This window comes from Engystomops pustulosus, chromosome 9, assembly GCF_040894005.1.
Source record: "Engystomops pustulosus chromosome 9, aEngPut4.maternal, whole genome shotgun sequence".
NCBI classification, from domain to species: domain Eukaryota; kingdom Metazoa; phylum Chordata; class Amphibia; order Anura; family Leptodactylidae; genus Engystomops; species Engystomops pustulosus.
The window spans coordinates 82,114,776-82,133,823 of record NC_092419.1 but is presented as its reverse complement, the minus strand read 5'-3'; the positions used below and the strand labels follow the sequence as shown (position 1 = coordinate 82,133,823).

The following is a 19,048-nucleotide window of genomic DNA, read 5'->3' as shown; positions in this document are numbered from 1 at the left end:
TCACACGAGGATGGGACCTAGGGACAAAGTCTGCCCGCTGCCACTAAAAATACTGTTAATCAGTACATTTTTACAAGAGCAGACACAGAAAGTTGGCAAATCTGGCACTTTCATTCACAGTGTGCTTGCCAAAAAAACAAGCCCAAAAAAGACAAGTCGTCTCTCTGAATTGTACATCCCCCCCCGTACAAAGGCAATATCTGTCTTCAGCTGCTTACATAGAACAGCTTTACATTACATTTTTGTTCAGGACATTTAGAGGAGTCCATCAGGAGTTTTTTTTGAGCCTCCAAATCTGCTGAAAACACTTTATAGGGGACATTAAACCTACTGGGGTGAAGGGCATGTAGGTTGCTGCTGACTGTGCACCATGATCTGCCATCGCTTATACTAAGAAGATGGCTGCTTCATGTGCAGTGCCTGGCGCTCTTTGTGTTTAAAGCGGACCTGTCATCAGGAATGTAATTTTTAGCTGGTGACAGGTTTGGATGGCCTGTGCCATTCTGATTTAAAAAAAGCCTTTGTGAGCATTCTGAATAATTTCAGTACTTTATAAAGCTTTATTTCACATTACTTGCAGCCAGTGTCTCAGTCTTCTCATGCATTCTTCCTCTACTCCGCACCACCAGCCGGATGAGTGTAGAGGAGACTGAGACACAAGTGCACAGGCTGCTGCAGCCGCCCCCTCCCACCCTGGGACTCAACTTATGCTGCTGGCAGGGAGCTAGGATAAGTAAAATAAAATTTTACAAAGAAGTGGCAGTGTTCAGACTGACAAGGGCATTTTATAATCTACATAGCATAGACTTTTAGAAAACCTGTCACCAGCTAAAAATGACATTGCTGGTGGCAGGTTCCCTTTAATGGTTTTACTGCTTCGGCAGAAAAGCCCTGATGAGACAGAAGTTGGAGTGAAATAGATTGTCCCTTCAGAGGGCAATCTTCATAACCCAGTGATGAACATGACTTTATTACCACATCCGAAGTACCAGGAACCATCAGTCTAACGGGAGCCAGGACCCCCCCCTTCTTTTTCAGCCCAAATGCTGCCCCAGCCTCACCCTTATGCTTGAAGTGGCAGGTGCAGCATTTAACCAGCAAGTAACAGAGGAAAGAAACAAAACATTTTTTTTAAAAATTGTTTTTTTTACTTGCTTAGCCAGTACTTTATTTTATGTTTTTACTTATTTGTGAATTTTTATTTTTTGTGGGTCAGTTTTCCACGGTAACATGTGAATCCTTAGAGGCCCCGATTAAAATTGAAAACAGTCCCTAAGTAACTGACAGAGCTTATCTAGTCCAAAATAAGAATAAGTTATATTCTGTAGCGCTTTACAAATGATGGGGGACATATACAAATAAAATAAGACATTACTTTAAAAAAAACACAGTCATTTGGAAACAAGAGCTTACAGTCGGAGGCAAGAACTTATCTAACACTGCATTGAAGGGGCATCTAGCGATGGTTGGGTTGTCCAACTGGAGAGATAAGACCACTGGGTTTTAGCAGCTTTTACTTTATTGGCCTGATGAAGACACATAGACTGCATTTTACTGCTCTCCATTAAGCTTTACGGGTTTGTACACTTTAATCACATTACAGCTAACAATGAAATTGTTTTTGTTTAATGAAACATTTTTACATTTTCCAATTTACTTTCTGTATCAATTCTTTATGGTTTTCTATATCTCTGCTTGCTGTCTTCTTGCTGTCATGCAACAGGAAGCTTTATTGTTTACTTCCTGTAGATTAACACCGCTCCATGGTCACGTGATGTCATACAGGTGTATGGCTTCTTAGTATCACAAAGCTCTGATTACACTATGGGGCACATTTACTTACCCGGTCCGCCGGAATTCACCATCTTCCAACTGGTGTATGTAAGTGCATGGCTTGCGACAACATTTTTAAGTAAAATCCCGCTGTTTCTCCGAATCCTTTGGATCGTCCAACAGCCCGCCCCCCGTTTTCTGTCGCATGAAAACTGGCGCCATTGCTCCAAAATCCGATCGTGTGCAGACGCGGAACCCTTAGTAAATAAGCCCCTATGTGATATAATGGTCTGGTGTCTATCCACAGGAAGTATACAATGAAGCTTCTTGTTCCATGGCAGGAAGCAGAGATCTAGAAAACTGAAGAATTGATAAGGGAAATTGTATACCTTTTCATTATGCAAACAATATCAATTATTTGTGGGAATGTCCTTAAAGTGTACCAACCCCTTTAAGTCTATGTAAATGTAATCATTTCACATCAGACTATGATTGTCTTTCTTTGTACCTTTTCCCAGCGCTAGGGAATGTTTTTATGATCCGGTGCCCAGAATAGTTTTGCACCTATTTCACTATGTTCATTATATTTATCTTGGGCAAAGAGTAAAAAGGACTGTGCTTACAATAAACACTTAATTTTATTAAGGGATTGATAAGTAATGATTCCCTTGTGGAACTGTATTTACTTTATTTTATCAGTCATGGTACTTAAACTAAGCAGCTAAAACCTGGTTTCCTCATATGTACATCCCGCTACATCCATTACTTCCTTCAGCCAACAGAAGACAATACGGTATTTCATGATAGCAGCCGTTCCAGATGCTGCAGGAAATAATAAATTATTAATTCCCATTGGTGCAGCATTATTATACACAACAGGCAAACGAAGAAGCATTTGCAGATTCTCAGTATTTACAGTACACAGGCTGTAAGATTGCCTTCAGCTGGGGTTGTCAATGCTTCCAACAGGAACACGGATCATACAGAGGGTTTAGTGGCTGTGCTGGCGACGGTGTTATATGACTTCATTTTGGCATCTCTGCGGAGGTTTATACTTTGATCAGATTCTCTTAGATTTTTAATACAGGGGAGGGGGGATTTTTTTTTGACCTTTGAAGGTGTGAGGGAATTTCACTAAAAGCTGTAATTATTGTTTCTTTTTGCTAATCTTGAAAGCCAAGGAAAATTCTTAAATGAGAAAAGTCTGTTACCAACAAATGAATAAAATGTGAAGCCCATGAACTTCTACGGAGGTTCCCGAATCAATGTATAGGGCTCTCTAAATAACCCCAGGCCAGATTTTATTAGATCCTTTTCTTACAAGTTGATCCACATTTCTTTTGGTGTGTAAAAATGTTTTGTTTTACTTCTGAGGCATCAGACATCATGTCTACCAAGTTTCCCGATAGTATCCGTAGTGCCCATAGACACTTCCAATGCACTGGTGGGATGGTTCATCTATAAAAATAATGTGCCACATTTATTATGCAGTCTATGCCAGAATTCTAGTAGACTAGTGCACATGTATTTATGAAGTGTTTGCACTAGTATTGTTTTGTACTATGCACTAATCTTACTGAAAATCCCAATTCATAGAAAATCCTGTGCACAGAAATGGCGTTCCGTTGCATAATCGCGCCAGCCGGCACATTTACGTCGGCCAGTCTGACATAATTGTGGTGCACACACCTTTAACTGAGTACACCAGAAAAAAATCTGGTGCACACAGTTCATGCACTTCAGGGACATCCAAGGGAGCTCCGGTCATCTTGAATGTGTCCCCGGCTGCACCAAAGTATTGCATTGGGCTTTTGTGTAATGTTGCATGTAAAGCCAAATTTCTAACTTGCAATTTATGACATAAAAGTCCCATAGTCACTCCCCTTCCTTCATGGCGGATGTGTTGCAACTTCTTGTGTTTTTGAAAATAAGCATTTAGACAGCAAGAAGAGCATTAGAACACAGCAAACTTTTTTATTAGAGGATCAAAGCAACTATAAAATGACAGACCTAGTGATGAATGTCCCCCACTGTCTTTTCCTGGATATAGCCATGTGAACAACATCTCCAAAAATCTCATACAGACAACATGTTTACCAACTAACTTGGAAATGTAAAAAATAATAACTACATAATTTATCAACATTAGCCAAAAGTTTTACAGATTGTCCAGGATTTTCCAGACACTTGGCTACTTTTTTAGTGTTGTAAGCCATACTACAGCTTCTCTAATCCATTCATTGACACAATACCAAGCAATAAAAACAGGAACTGCATGATAAGGAAGATAGAAAGACATAAAATTGTTCTTCAGATGTGAATTGAAACATTTCAGAACCTAGATTTTTTTCATTAGATTAGATTAGGGTCGCATGTACATTGCAGGAGTGTGCTCTCCATGCTTTATCTGATGCTGTGAGAGGTTTCTATACAATGGGGCACATTTACTTACCCGTCCTGTCGCAATCCACGAGGTGCATTGTCTGACGAGGATTCGGAGCTGCCGCGATACTAAGATTGTGCGTCCAATTTCCTGCATGTGTCGCTCAGGTCCGCCGGAGTTCACCTTGGGGTAGATGTATTTATCTGTATACCTTTAAAAAACTGGAGGAATTTGCACCTGAAATGTTCTGCGTCACATTTATGGTAGGTTTTAAACCATATTTAGGCAGTTTTCTGACTTGCCTGGAAAAGGTGTATGTCCTCATATATTGGGGCGTGGCCAGACAGAACATAGTCTGGCACCAGAAAATTTAGTCTGTGCTAGAAAATGTAATATTTTGGTGCAGTAAACTAGACCAACTAATAGGAGGTGCAAAGTACAACTCACCAGTCTTCTACTGAACCAGATTAATCATCCAGCATCAGACACAGAGATTAATATGACACAGCAGAAACCTGAAACCTGTCTAGTTCTACTCTGCTCTGGTCTAAAGGCCCACACATTAATACATCTACCCTATTATGTAACACTGCATTTAGAAAATACAGGAACTACTTCCATTTAATACTGGTAACATCAAGCAATGCAGTAATGGCTTACCTCCTATGGTCTTTCATGGAAAAAATTAATCATAAAAGGACATGCAGAGGTACATACAGGAAGTCAGCCTTTTTGTTCTTATTACTGTACGACTTGGAAAGTATATAGAACTGTTGAGCACAGGAGATCCAATTATTGTTATCACTTATTCTGCTCTACCTTTTATTACTTTTCTTTAAGTAACGAGAAGTGACTACAGATTAAATTGAATCCAGCAACTTTACAAATAACAAAGCTACTTGTGTCACCCTCCAGGTATCGCATGCACAAATCCCGCATGTACAGTCAGTGTGTCCGAATGCGCCATCTATCACAAGAGTTTGGTTGGTTACAGATCACACCTGAGGAGTTCCTCTGTATGAAGGCCCTTCTCCTCTTCAGCATTAGTGAGTATAACAGATAGCGTCAACTTCAAGAGAAGATTAATGTACTGAAACCTGGCAACTTAGCTTGGCTCGCAGTGTTCTCTCTGCACTAAGTTAATAAATTATAACAAAATTCATATGATGGCTAAATTCCCCACCAAAATGTAAATGATAAATAAAGTAAATATGTCTTGGCATTTATATAATAATGTAACTTGGGACAACCTGGTAACTTCTCTCCCTTGTGTATGTGTATATATTTGTAGCTTGGTCAATATTATCCATTTTAGTAAAGGCATCCTTCTCTTTAGTGGTGTCATGTGATATCATTGATACCTTCTGAGAATGACATGGATTTGGTCACCACAGAGGCTTTCCACAAGAGGGACACAAACATCAAAGTTATTACTCATGCTAGCATATGCTCCTGTCACACTGACATAGAGAAGGAGATGGCAAAGAAGCCTCCTTGATTATATATTATACTTTTTATGGTTATTTATATGGTGAGGCGGGTTTCTTTACCTTCCCTGTTAGACTTTTTAGAAATATGTGCACAGCTGGATTAACTGACAACTTAAAAGGGGTTTTCACATGAACAAAAGTTAGGCACGGGATAAGGCCTAACTTGCTGACCAGTGGGCGACTCCGTCATGAGATCCCCACAGATCACGAAAACAAGGGGTCCGATGGGGTCCCACGTACCTCCATTGGACCCTTTGTTGCTCCATCAGACTAATGGAGCCGTGCATGACCGTTCTGCTCCATTAGTCTGATGGGTGAGACCCCCACTGATCAGCAAGTTAGGCCCTAACTTTTCTTTGTGAGAAAACCCCTTTAAGATGTCCTCCATCAGAACTGCTATTTTCTAGTCCCATCCCCCTGTGGTGGATAATATTTTTGCAAAAGAGGCAAACCTAGTGAGAGATGCAACTTTGTCTAGCTGCCTATGTGATGTTGGGCTGTGGCATCATACCAATAATAGCAGAGCTAACTGAAAGAGAAAAACATAAGAGTGTTTGCTCAGATCACATCAGAGGCTGCTTTGCAGGATAATGAGTGCACTTTAAGTAGAACTTGTTTTGTCGGGTTACATAAAATCAGATGAGCAGTGAAAGAACGGAAAGATTTATGTTACATTAAGACAGGAGCCTGAGAATTGCATCTTACAATCAGTAATGTAGATTTAGAGACAAAGAGTGTGCATGTGTGGAACATCAGGCCCTTGTAGTGGTCATTTACTAAGATGCTATTGATGTATACAATGATCAGAAGGGTTACTGTGTTCTCACTGAGTTCATTAGTTCTTTTTAGCCACATTAAGGATCTGAGGCCCTGCATTTTTACATTATACTTGACCTTAATTATTTTGTGCAGTCCTTTTCGCAATTCATCTCACTGCTTTAATCTACATACACTTACTATTACACCAGCAGGCACTGTGGATTTCTTCATTTGTTTGCTTTGTATTTACATAAATGGAATGTGTATCGTAATTTCAGGAAAGCAGAAGCCTGCCATCCTATTAGTTTTCATTACTATCTTTATATTTGCCAAACATAGCATGTGAAGCCTTGCGAAGTGGCTCTGTAGCCTTAGTATGCGGTATGAAAAATTCAGGCTCTCTGCTAACATAACTCTCCAGTACAGATAGGACTTGACCAACAAACCTGTGCTACATCCATCTCCAAACCGCGAGTAAGTGCAGTCAATGAAAATTGCACTGTGCGCTAAAGGGGTTTCATGACCCGAACTTCTGATCACAGGAATGAAGTGGGAATTTTAATTATTTAAAAACCTTCTGCACACAAAAAAAGAAACTTCATTTTCCCATATTCTGGCGCTAATAATATTTTCATACTTCGATGTACGGAATTGTGTCATTGCTACCATTTTGAGGACTGGATAGCCTTTTAATCACTTTTTGAAAAAAAAGTTTTGTGTTGCAAAATGGCAAAAAAGTGTCATTTCGGACATTTGGGCACTATTTTCTGTTACGGGTTTAAATGCCAGGAATAACTGTTGCTACTTTTTCATAGATCAGGCATTTTGAGAAGCGACAATACCTAAAATGTTTATGTGTGCCACCCAGCCAAAGTGCCCCCACATCAGCACAACTTTACTCACCTTTACCCGTTTCCCTGAAGCATGGTGTGAATGACGACTGTACGCAACAGCTCTGAGGGGTGCTGACGTGATGATGATGTCATCATGCACGTCTGCCAGCTTCAGAGCCAGTGTTTACAGTCGGCAATAAAGAAGACGGCGTCCCCTGCGTCCAGAGAGCAGGAAAAGGTGAGTTTTGAGTTGACCCAATATGGTGGCGCACCAGCTTTGCTGGCAGCAATCAAAGAGCTACCACCCACGATCGGTGCAGCACTGATCTTAGGTTTTGCGGATGTTTGTTTGGCGAACCCTCACCCTGCATATAAGACAACCCTTATGTTTTGAAAAGTATAGTGTCCTTTGGATAGCATGGCAAGAGTTTCCTAGGTTTTCTTATACCTTTTTTCCATACTTTGTAAGGACAAGTCGGGCAGATTCCTCATGTGTCCTTATAACATATGGCACAGATGTAGTGTATCCCACTGTATGCTTATACAGTGGGATACGTCACGGGACTCGTCCTCTCCGCTGACTGTGGGGAGAGGAGTGAACAGTGGCACTCCTTGTGATTGGTAGCTGCCGTTGTTAGAGATGTGTTCCCACTGATAGACAGTGACATCAATTGAGTCGTCCACCCTCCCCTCCTGCAGCGCGACGTATCCAGAGGATAGACAGACATGACTTTCTACTTCTTTCCATCCTGTCTTTTACACAGGAAACTACAGATACTGAGCAAACGGAGGCACCAACTATGGCTCTGTCTGCCAGTGTATGTCAATGGTTACGCTCAGCCTATACGTCAGGAGCTTTCCCAACGTATATATATGCTGAGCATATACCATTAATACAAGTTGAACCCAGCCTAACTCTGCTGCAGTCTGAACCTTTTCAGAGGCAGAAACATTAGCAGAACCAGGACTCGTAAACTACTAGTGCTCCGCTGTTTTCCATCAGGAGATGATCCGGGAGTCTGATGCACCATGTCTGCAAGTACTCACTTTCTTGTGACATGTACATATCATCATTTTTATTTTTCAGTGTGAGTTGGAAGTTCTTTAGAAAAAGGGTTGTGCTTATTTTACTATATTTGTATTGTAAAATGTGACTCTTAATGATATAGATTTTTGTACAATATAATATGTATGTCATCCATGCTTAGTTCCCGTGGAAGGTCTGAAGGATCAGAAGTGCTTTGATGAGCTTCGGATGAACTACATCAAAGAGCTGGATCGTGTCATCTCCTGCAAGAGAAGCAACCCAGCATCCAGTTCAAGAAGATTTTTCCAGCTCACCAAACTCCTGGATTCTGTGCAACCGGTGAGAGTATTTGTCCTTTAAACCCAAAATACTTACAGTATATAATATTCTACTAACACAGGTATCAAACAAAAGCTTATAGATAATCAGACTGGGTAGAAGTATCATGCACATTTTTATGTCTATCAAACACAAAGGCCTCCTGTTGGTGGTGAAATGTTTTATTTGGCTTGGCAGAAGTCCTATACTTCTGTTGTGACAACTATAATGATCAAAGGGACAGATAAAACCTGCTACTAAAACAAATCACATTCAAAGCCCAAGTTCTGTGTGATTCATTTGTCTCTCTTTGTTTAGAAAAAGAGAAAAAAAAAGATGGCGGATGTAAGGGGCATAAGATATATGCAGCCCCTATCCTTTTTCTAGTGCCAAATAAAACACTAACCAAATGGTGCGAGAGTTGAGACACAACTCCCCTAGAAGCTTGTGAATTGTGCACTGGTCCCTTGGCTGCTGCCACACACCCTTCCAGGGTCCCAAATTGGATCAATCAATTGTAGAAGGCCTGGGAGAGAGTTCATAGTGGCCTCAGTATCTACTTTGTATGTTTTGGATAAGAGATATCCTGAGCGGTACAAAAATTATAGGAACACATAGCCCATCTCAAATTAGCAGACTGATAGCTACGGTGAGAACTAGAAAGAAAAATTTTAACTGAATACCATATGCCAGAAGTGACATGGACTGGCACTTCTGGCATATGGTATCATGTTAACATTTCTCTTACTAGTTTTCATCATAGCTATCAGTCATTTAACATCCATGACCTTCTGTGTAGTCTTATTCATTTAAAATGAATTTTAGTTAGAGTCACAGGGTAGTTGTTGCTGGTTTATAACCTTAATGGTTTTCCAAAATATTTAAACATATTTAAAAATCTGGCAGTATTTATGCTATAAGTATCGTCACTGGCTTTTGTTATATTAGATATGACCATGGATCCTACCCTATCAAATCATCAGAATGTATTGATGATCTCATGTAAGTGGGGTCTTCAAATCCTGATAAAATGAGAATCTGATATTTTGGATATTATTGGAGTTTACTGATGGTAGATTTGCCCTAATAATAAGTTCCTGAGGAAAGATGTTTCTCAGGACTTTTTTTCTTATAACTCTATATCCCGCTATAGAAGGTTATGCTAATTACCCTGGGGCATGTGGTCCTACTCCCCCCCCCCCCCATACAGTGTATAGAGCAGGTGAAGGACGGGACCACTATCGAGGCTCCCTGAGGCGCTCGGGTGACATAACCTATAACTCTATATTTCTGCAATCATGGCATATAGAGTAATAATAAAAGAAGTCCTGAGGAACGTTGCTCTCTGAAACTTCTTATTAGGACACTTCTACATCTGAGGTAGATGTCCTTTAATTTTTAATGCCAAGTCATGATCCACCACCACAAGTGTCTTTCTTATCCTATTGAAATAATCCTGGTGAAGCCCCAAGGCCGAACCCAAACTTTTGGCTGTAGTTCAGTTTTAGGGACTCATAATCTTCTGCACAGACCTGAACTTTGCCGTTTTGGTCCGCTCATCCCTAGTGACCCACATTAAGAATTGCCATACACTGCTTACACGTGTCCAATATACACTCTTCCTGAGCTGACCATTACTTCTGTCCACATTCTTTACATCTCTGTAGGTTTCTTCTCTGGCCCATACAGATGCTTTTGCATCCAGCTGTTATCCTGTAGATGCCACACAAGCTTGAATGCCCAAGCATCCGCTTAGATTTATTATTATTTTTACAATACTAAAATGTGCTTGAATATATAAGCCTGGGGAAAAAATATTTCCCTGTGCACAAGAAACAATATTCATGTTTATGTAATGTTCATAATGTCTCATAACGTACTTGCTGTACATGAATATGAACCACAGTGAAAACGCTTATCTAGATGGAAATATTATTCTGGAAGACAGTGTTAAAGGCTCTGAACTAAATTCATTTATATTGTCATAAATAAAGAAGTAATTAAGTAAACGATTGTCTCTATGTTGCTCTGTAGCCCAGGTTTCTGAATGCGCCAGCACGATAAACAATTCTGGTTGTCATAGTTATGTTTATATTTTGAGCTTTATTTGCTAAAAAAAAGGTTTTGTAGAATTTTAAAGCCAAACTCAAACGTATCATTTCCTTGTGGTTTCTCTAAAGCGTGTCTATGCAAAGGAAATACGGCACTATGGGATCCACATATTTAGTGTGAATAAGATTTAGAAAAATATAGCACATTTTTTTAGGTTTTGTTGATTTTGGTAATAACTTTAGGGTTGAGGGGGGCGCAGCATTGTCAGCGTTGTGCATAGACCACAGTCCCGGTCTTCACTAAGTGCCGGAACACTTCCTATAACTGAATGCATGAGCTAAGTAGAGGGACATCTATAAATCTACAGAACAGGAAAGCAATGCACTTCTCGTCTCACAAACTGCAAGCCAGCACATTGCATTTCATATTTGTGAAGTGCATTTGGTGTTACTCATAGACAACATTTAGACATCTGGAAGAAAAATGATTGCTGTTATTTATCTAATAAATTTGACCTTCTGTTTGTAGAATTAATTGAGCCTCTCTTTTTGCCTTATTTATATCTGTTTCTATCACTTTGTATTTCCTTCAGATTGCACGTGAGCTGCACCAGTTTACATTTGACCTCTTTGTGAAGGCGCAGATGGTGAGCGTGGATTTCCCCGAAATGATGTCTGAAATAATTTCAGTTCAAGTTCCCAAGATTCTGTCTGGCAGAGTCAAGCCCCTCTACTTCCATAATTCATGAAAAGCCCCCCTGGGCCATTTCTTTCCCCCTGCAGTGTGCCTTAAGGGTCACCATGTACAGATATGCAAAATGGACTTTAACTGCAGCCTTCATCGTGTCATGCCACGTACGCATGACCCCTTCATCCATTTGTGCGTGTTCAGGACGGTTGTCATAAAAGCCACCTTCTCACTGACCCGCAAGCAACTGGAGGACTGATCCGAGGACAGTTTTGATTTCACTACCAGAATATAGAGGTTGTGTGTGTTTCGGAATATAGACTGGTAATTTCTGAGGAAATATGGGAATCACAAGTTTAGTTCTGTGCATAAGTTCTTTGTCAGCTTACACATCAGTATATACTCTAAAAACAAGCGGCGCAGGGGAGTGGTAGAACCCAGATTTTATATACAGAAATGTACACTAAAAAGCACTTATTCTCCTGGCTGCAAACCCTAGGCAAAATGGCAAGCTGTACTTCATCCTTGCCCATTTTCTTTGATAGATTCAATGCTGATTATGCACTCTTGTTTTCCAGCCAGGAGACGTCGGGGCTACATCAAAAGCCAAAGGGATGATTGAGTGCTTCAGCCTGCACTGAAACAACACCTCTGATACATGACCCTGTGATTGAGAATCACAGCTGTACTTATAATACGGGGTTCTGTACTGACTCCGATGGTAGAAAGGATAAGGAGACAGGAAACTTTCAGATAAATACACACAAATTCTTGAGGAATAAAATCAACACCGTTTCAGTAACAGACAGCCCCTCTAAGTGAAAATGGTTTGGTCCACTCCTGCAGGTTGTCTCTTCTCAACCCATTCTCTATCCTAAAGACCAAGAAAGTAAAGCTAAACACTTTGGCTTTTTTCTACCACGTGCTCCATGTAACATGCGCCTCTTGCGTTTTTAATATTTACTTCACCACACTTTTTAGTAAGCATGTATATATCTGGAACCTAATCAGTAACCACACAGTTTATATAGATGACAAATGTTTCACGTATAAGGAATGTAGTATTTACAAAAATGTATACTTCTATGCTTCTCTCTAGCGTTCTAGCTGAATGGACAGAGACACTTCATTCCCTTTCAATAGATTTCTCTCTGTGATCTCAATTGTTCCATCATCAACCTATATCATCTAGTCTAATAACCGTCCACCGGTGACCTATAGCATTTACCTTACATTAACAGGTCAAACAAATGGAAGCTGATCACAATGTCATACTGTAAAGTCCATATGTATACATACAGAAAACCTTCGAATCACTTTTACAATTGCCGTTACTATGTAGTTTCCGATTTTGTTTCCTTTAAAGGGGTTTTGCGGCATAAAAATATTGATCAAGTATCCATAGAAAATGTACTTACTATAATATCAAAGTGTTAGAGTTCAACACCTAGCACCACCACATTTCAGCTGTTCTCAGGAGTTGTTACACAGAGAACAAAAGAGGAAGCAGACAGCTCCGTTCTCTGTATAGTGATCAGATCGAGTTACTGCAGATCAGCTCCCAATTATTCTAATTAGAGGTATATGTGGACTTGGTTCAGTCACTACACAGAGAATCAAACTGTTTCATTCTCCGTTTCTAAGATGCTGAGAACAGGTCACTTGATGTTGGACCTCGTCAGTATACGAGGTCGGTTCAATAAGTACCCTTGTTAGGAATGAAGACCCATTTTTTTTGGTCAATTTTTTGTCAAAGCGGTCCAATAACTCACTGTAGTATTGTCCAGTGATCATTCTTCCTTTTTCTAAAAAATCCATGAGGATGGCGCCATTCACATCCCAAAAAATCGTTGCCATGACCTTTCCGGCTGATGGGACAGTCTTTGCCTTCTTTGGAGCAGATTCACCCGGAGAAATCCTCTGATGAATCCAGGTTTCATCAACGGTGACAACTCGACCCAAAAACTCCATCGGATATCGCTTAACAGCCGCATCCGCTTGTTGTCCACCGAGAGCAATTGCGGCACCCATCTGGCCGACAATTTTTCATCACCAACTTCTCATGTAAAATATTAATTCCGGTCAACACACCTACGGCCTCTGCTACTTCACACACTTTCGTTCGTTGATCAGCGAGTATCATGTCGTGGACTTTTTGAATGATTTCCTTGGTAACCACGTATGCAGGGTGTCCTAGTCGCTCCTCATCAAAAACGGATGTCCTCCCACGTTTAAATTCGTTGAACCAATATCTAACTGTGGTCATGGATGGTGAAGTGTCCCCATAAACAGCATCCAACTTTGCGTTTATCTCCTCACATTTTTCCCATCCAAAAACAAAAACCGAATTACCGAACGATTCTGCTCTTTTTCCATCTTAGCGAAAATCACGAAATACGTCTTACTCAAATGTCTGCCAAATCCAAACTAACCTATCAATCAGTCTGCAATTTTTTGCTGTTGTTTAATAGATGGCAGAACATGATGATAACACCAACTTCCCTCAGGAATGCCCTCTGTCATCAAACACGGGTACTTATTGAACCGCCCTCGTATATACATGGTTACAATATAGTGGATCTATTCTGTGGATATGTTATCAATATTTTAGCCTTGAAAATCACTTATATATAGTCATAAATATTACTAGGTTTTTCACATTCATATATCTACAAAATTGACCGAAAGACACTTATCCTATCATTTCACATCACAAGATTTAGTGAGAACAAAGATTCATCATCGCTGCTCATTGTCAGACTGCGGTACAATACCAATACAGTAATTTTCCACATAGAACATACATAGAAATCATTACAGATGTAAAATATAATGAAATATAATATGTTATGCACAGCCAGCTTTGCAATATTTCCACAGTGTCCATATGTCATTCATACAAATTGATAAACTGTCCGTGAGTCACTTATAGGCTGTAGAGACCTATGGCTATTTCCCAGCAGATCAGAATAGTCCCCCGTGCCAACATGTCAAAAGGGGCACAACGTTGGTGTGAACTGAGCCTTACCTGATCATCAGAATTAGGGTGGCCACATCCAGCTTTACTGGCACATACTTGCCATATACTAGGTAAATGCTGGCCAAAGCCATATTGCCCGTTTTTTTGTCTCACGAGGTAACTGGCAGCCACATACACATTAGATCATTAGTGGCTGCCAATACACAGAGAAGGATCTGCTCGGACACATTTGCTTCCTTGCAGAGTCTCTCAGATCCTTTTCGGATCCTTTTGAATATTGCACTAGACAGAAGATCCGGCATCTATTGTCTATGGGCATTGGAATCTGAATATGTATTGGAAATGACCCATATTCATAATGTCTTTTTCCTGTATACAATGTGGGAATAACACATTTTGTATTCAAATATATTAAGGTTGAGTGTCTTTAGGGGAAAAGTTGATCCCTTATTGATGTAGTGCCTTTATACACAACTGTTCCCTAATGTACATCTTATCCTTAATACTGAAAAACATAAGTACTACTTTAATAGAAATCTATATTTTAGTTAAGTCACACAAGAATGAAATATTATATGTAAAGTACACATATTTAGTCATATAGCCTTTATATTTCACTTGTTTTTGGTGGTATATGTCACCTGGGTTCAGAGTATACAGGACCACCAAAGTACAAGAGCACTAAATTGTTCCCTATACAAGCAAGTTTGCACTATGAGAAATTTCCTGGCAGTTTTGAGCCACATAAAAAAAAAAAATTACAGATTTTGTTTATTTTTATATTGATAGAATTTTTCTTCTCGAAAACACACTGAGTGATGAGCACTTTACATGTATCGCCCTCCCTAAATATATTTTATACATAGAACCCTATAAACAGATGAGTGGCCCATGGCATATATTAATGAAGGGGTTAATATTTTGTACTTTTAAATAGGACTTGTCGATAGCTTGGGGTGGCATTTTGCACTATGACTGTAGACACAATAGGCCACTGTTCAGAAAGAAGAGATAAGATTAAAGCAGTTGGAGCAAGACAAGTGATGTCTGTGCTTTCTGTAAGCTATTCCTTTATCAGGGCCCGTTATATGTCAGTAAGAAGCCCGCTCTCTGTTCCCATACTAAAGATACAGTACAATGACTTTGAGTGCACTATGACCTATATGGTTACTTCTTACATAGAATGGGGTGAACTTCTAATATACCAAGCTACTACACTTCCAGGGATGGGGGGGAGATGGGTGGGTTCTCTATTTTTTTTTTTAACTTTTTAATATTTTTGCTTAGGTTATGTTGACACCAGCGCCATCTACTGTGCAGTGCTCTGAAGTTCTCTCTATGCGAGACAGGTTTCTCTATATGAACTCAGGGTTCAGAGTGACGCAATGGAGGTGGCCTTCCTGCAAAAACATCTGCAGAACAGGGCATTTACTTAGTCAACAGGTAACTTATTAATGAACATGTTGTATATGTCATTATGACCCAGGCGAGGTGATCATGTCCTGCGTGCAGGCAGTACCTTGCAAGATACACAGCTCACAGAAGCAAATTACGGAAAACATGGATATTCCGGGCATTGTAATTCCAGCTGCAGACGTAACAGCAAAATAATAATCTACCCTTATCGTATATATATATTTTATGGCAGAATCAAGGTCATTTGAGGGTACACAATAAGTTATCTGGAAAGGAGAACCAATAGTATCACCAGTGCCACCAGAGACCAGAACAATCCTTTCACTGCCCATTTATATGACTTCTCTATAGCCCTCATACACAGGGCAGAACCATGGCTCTGTAGTAAGCAGCCATAGGCACTGTCTCTTGGATACTCTATAGGCTGAATACCTCTAAACGCCATAATACAACATGCCACAATTTAATTTTGTACAGAATCTAGAAAAAAAAATCTCCAGGAAAAAAATGCTTGCCCCAAGATGTACCACAGAGCCGTAATACAGCTGTGTGCACTAGGCCTTGTGCAAGCTTCACACCTTATATACCCCACATGTTTTTATTTGGGGCTTCTGAAACCACCTATTTAACACATGTGTATCCCATATAAGAGATTTGCACTACACCTAGATATTTTTTTTAACTTTTATTAAAATGATTCATGTTTGTTAAAGTTTTATGAATCTGATTGTATGAAAGTACCAAAGAACTCACCTCCGTGTACTCAGTGTTGCAAAAAAAAAAAATGTCAGATTCCTCCCTATGTAGTGTCAGACTGGCCCACCAGAGTTGCAGGTGATCCTCTACTGCAGTGATGGCGCACCTATAAATCCACCCAGGACTTACCGTGCTCAGCGCTATTTTAAAGCTGCACATCCTTCGCTGACTGGGACTGCAAACAAAGCTGGATTTATATTGAAGCTCTTTCTCCAGGGACCAATCTGTTCAGGGGACCCCGGGGACAAAGCTACAATAATAAGACAAATTTCTCCTCCTTTCTACTGCGTTGGTGTCCGCAGGATGCCAATACGATTGAAAGCTGCGACAGCAGGGATGAATGAGTTACTTAAATTGCCACCTTATGATAAATACGTTTGGTTTATTTGTAGTTTGGACATTGGGTTTCTGAATGGTTCACCATCACTGCTCTAGTGGGTTCATCTGGGAGATCCAGCACAAGACACCTCAATTTTTAGAGCCCATTTCCTGGGGTTGACAGCCTGAGGTTGTCCCTGTGTTCTGTGTCTGATCTCAAACTTCTTGTTCGAATGTAGAATAACATTTTCCTCTGGTTTTCAGGATAACATAAAGATTGTGCAATGTTTTTCTGTCTATATACAATGTGAATGTAGTCGTGTTTGTATGTTAGTATGGCAATCCCTTACTGGTACAGGTATATCAGCATGAATAACTGGGAATGACAGAGCCCATATAGTAAAAATACACGTTACATTCATCTAATGCCAAAAGAGCGTTTTACTGTGTCACCCTGACCTTCAGCTTTTTGCTAGAGTAACTATTTGGAAAGACCTTACCCCAAACATTAAGCTAATATTTATCGAGCATCTTGTAAATATCATAAGGGTGAAGTGGGCACCTAACGTCAGCCCCAGCTGCAAACACGTAATGATGTAAAATGACTGCATTCAACAATGCATTTACGACAGCCCGGGGGCGTCACAGTCTGCCACCTCCGTGGTAGTATGTCAGCAGCATATTAATGAAACACTGAGACTTGCAAAGTACGAAATGAAACCACTTACTATATACGTGTTTATTTAATAAATCAGTCTCTGCATTTGCATTGCAGTCTGAGCTACAAGCCGTCCCCGGAAAAGAATACTCGTTATTCCTAATCCCTGCTGGGTAATACGGAGAAAATGGAGATTAAGTAGTAACAACTAAGTAAGAGCCTGAGTGGAACGGTACTTGCAATCCTGTGGATTCAGCAAATGCCAAACCACCTGCCCGGCTTCTAGCAAGGCGCTGTACATTTCCGTGGCAGTACAGGGGTTAATTATTGCATCCTCGCTTCGCGTAGTGAACGAAATTGAAAGCCGCTCAGTGCCAAACAACTACCTAAGGTGTAAATATATATATATACATAATGCATTTATATCACTTATCTACAAGATGCTTGCAGCCACCTACAGTGTATCACCTACCTTGGTGCTGCTATGTATCTCTCGATCGCTTACAGCAGCTCTGGGTAATTTGTTATGTCTAAGTATTCAAGTATATTGCACGATACCTACCTGTGTCACATAGTATACATGGCCTTTTATCTACCTGACATTTTAATCCCCCACACATTTTACTGGGGACTTTTGAAACTACCTATTTTACATCTAACCCTACCTGAGATATTCAAGCAGAGTCATGGTATTCAGTTGTCAGGTAATCTAACCCCTGTAGTGAAGTGGTTGAGGCCAGTACGATCTTAAAGGGATGGGGATGTGATGGAGCACGGCAGTGCCTTAACCCAAATTCTACAGGAGTCTATTGGGCATTGGAAACCTTATGAAATGACTGCAGACTGTTCAAGCATCAGAGACTCTACCTGTTGCACTGTGCGAATGATCTCTGCAGATTTTACACTAGTCAGATGAGCTAATGTTGTACGGATGTTATATAATGCTTGTTACCTGAACAAGGACTGACAGATCTGACGCTTCAGATGCCTGTTGCCACAAGGCCTTCCCTCATCGTTTCCTTGTTGCCGCTGCAGCGATGTGGCAGCGATGGTTCCATACAGATATTTAACGCTGATAGTATATAGGTCCTGGGAGTCTTAGGCTGCTTTTTCTTCTCATAATTTTTAGGTGGAAAAGAAAAGCGGAGGGGAAAAAAAAAATCAGTTTTTATCATTTTTATGCTATTGCTGTCATTTTTTTATGTATGTATTTGAATTTTCTGTGTATGTGTAAACCTATATGGATTGAAATATCTCAGTGTCTTGTAGAAAGTAGCAAACAAACCTGCATCTTGTCTTTCTATAATTTGGCTGAACACATTTATAAAGTTGAATGTGATTTCTGCTTCGGTCTGTACATGTTTTGTGTATTCACATTGTGACTCAGGGGACTCAACCTGCTGGGGATTTGTAGAGTGGTTCCATATGGTCAGGGTGACCTACCGATTCGCAGAAAAGCAATTAGAGGTTGATTATACGTGGTGGGGTGTGTGGGCGGCCCCATATACATATCAGCATTCCAAAGTTCTTCAATTAAAAACCTCCCAATGAACTATATGAAGTCTGCCAGAAGAGAGCTGCACACTACAGAGAACAGA

General features: G+C 40.2%; 1 protein-coding gene across 1 annotated transcript in view; it reads left to right on the top strand.

Annotated features, from left to right (window-relative positions):
* The window catches only part of AR (androgen receptor), a 221,469-nt gene extending 202,674 nt beyond the window's left edge, over nucleotides 1–18,795 (top strand). The window contains exons 6-8 of the mRNA XM_072124472.1: nucleotides 5,072–5,202; nucleotides 8,447–8,604; nucleotides 11,228–18,795. Coding sequence (XP_071980573.1) covers nucleotides 5,072–5,202; nucleotides 8,447–8,604; nucleotides 11,228–11,383 — 445 coding nt within the window. The 3' untranslated portion in view covers nucleotides 11,384–18,795. The remainder of the gene's footprint in view (nucleotides 1–5,071; nucleotides 5,203–8,446; nucleotides 8,605–11,227) is intronic.
* The last annotated feature ends 253 nt before the right edge of the window (nucleotides 18,796–19,048 follow it).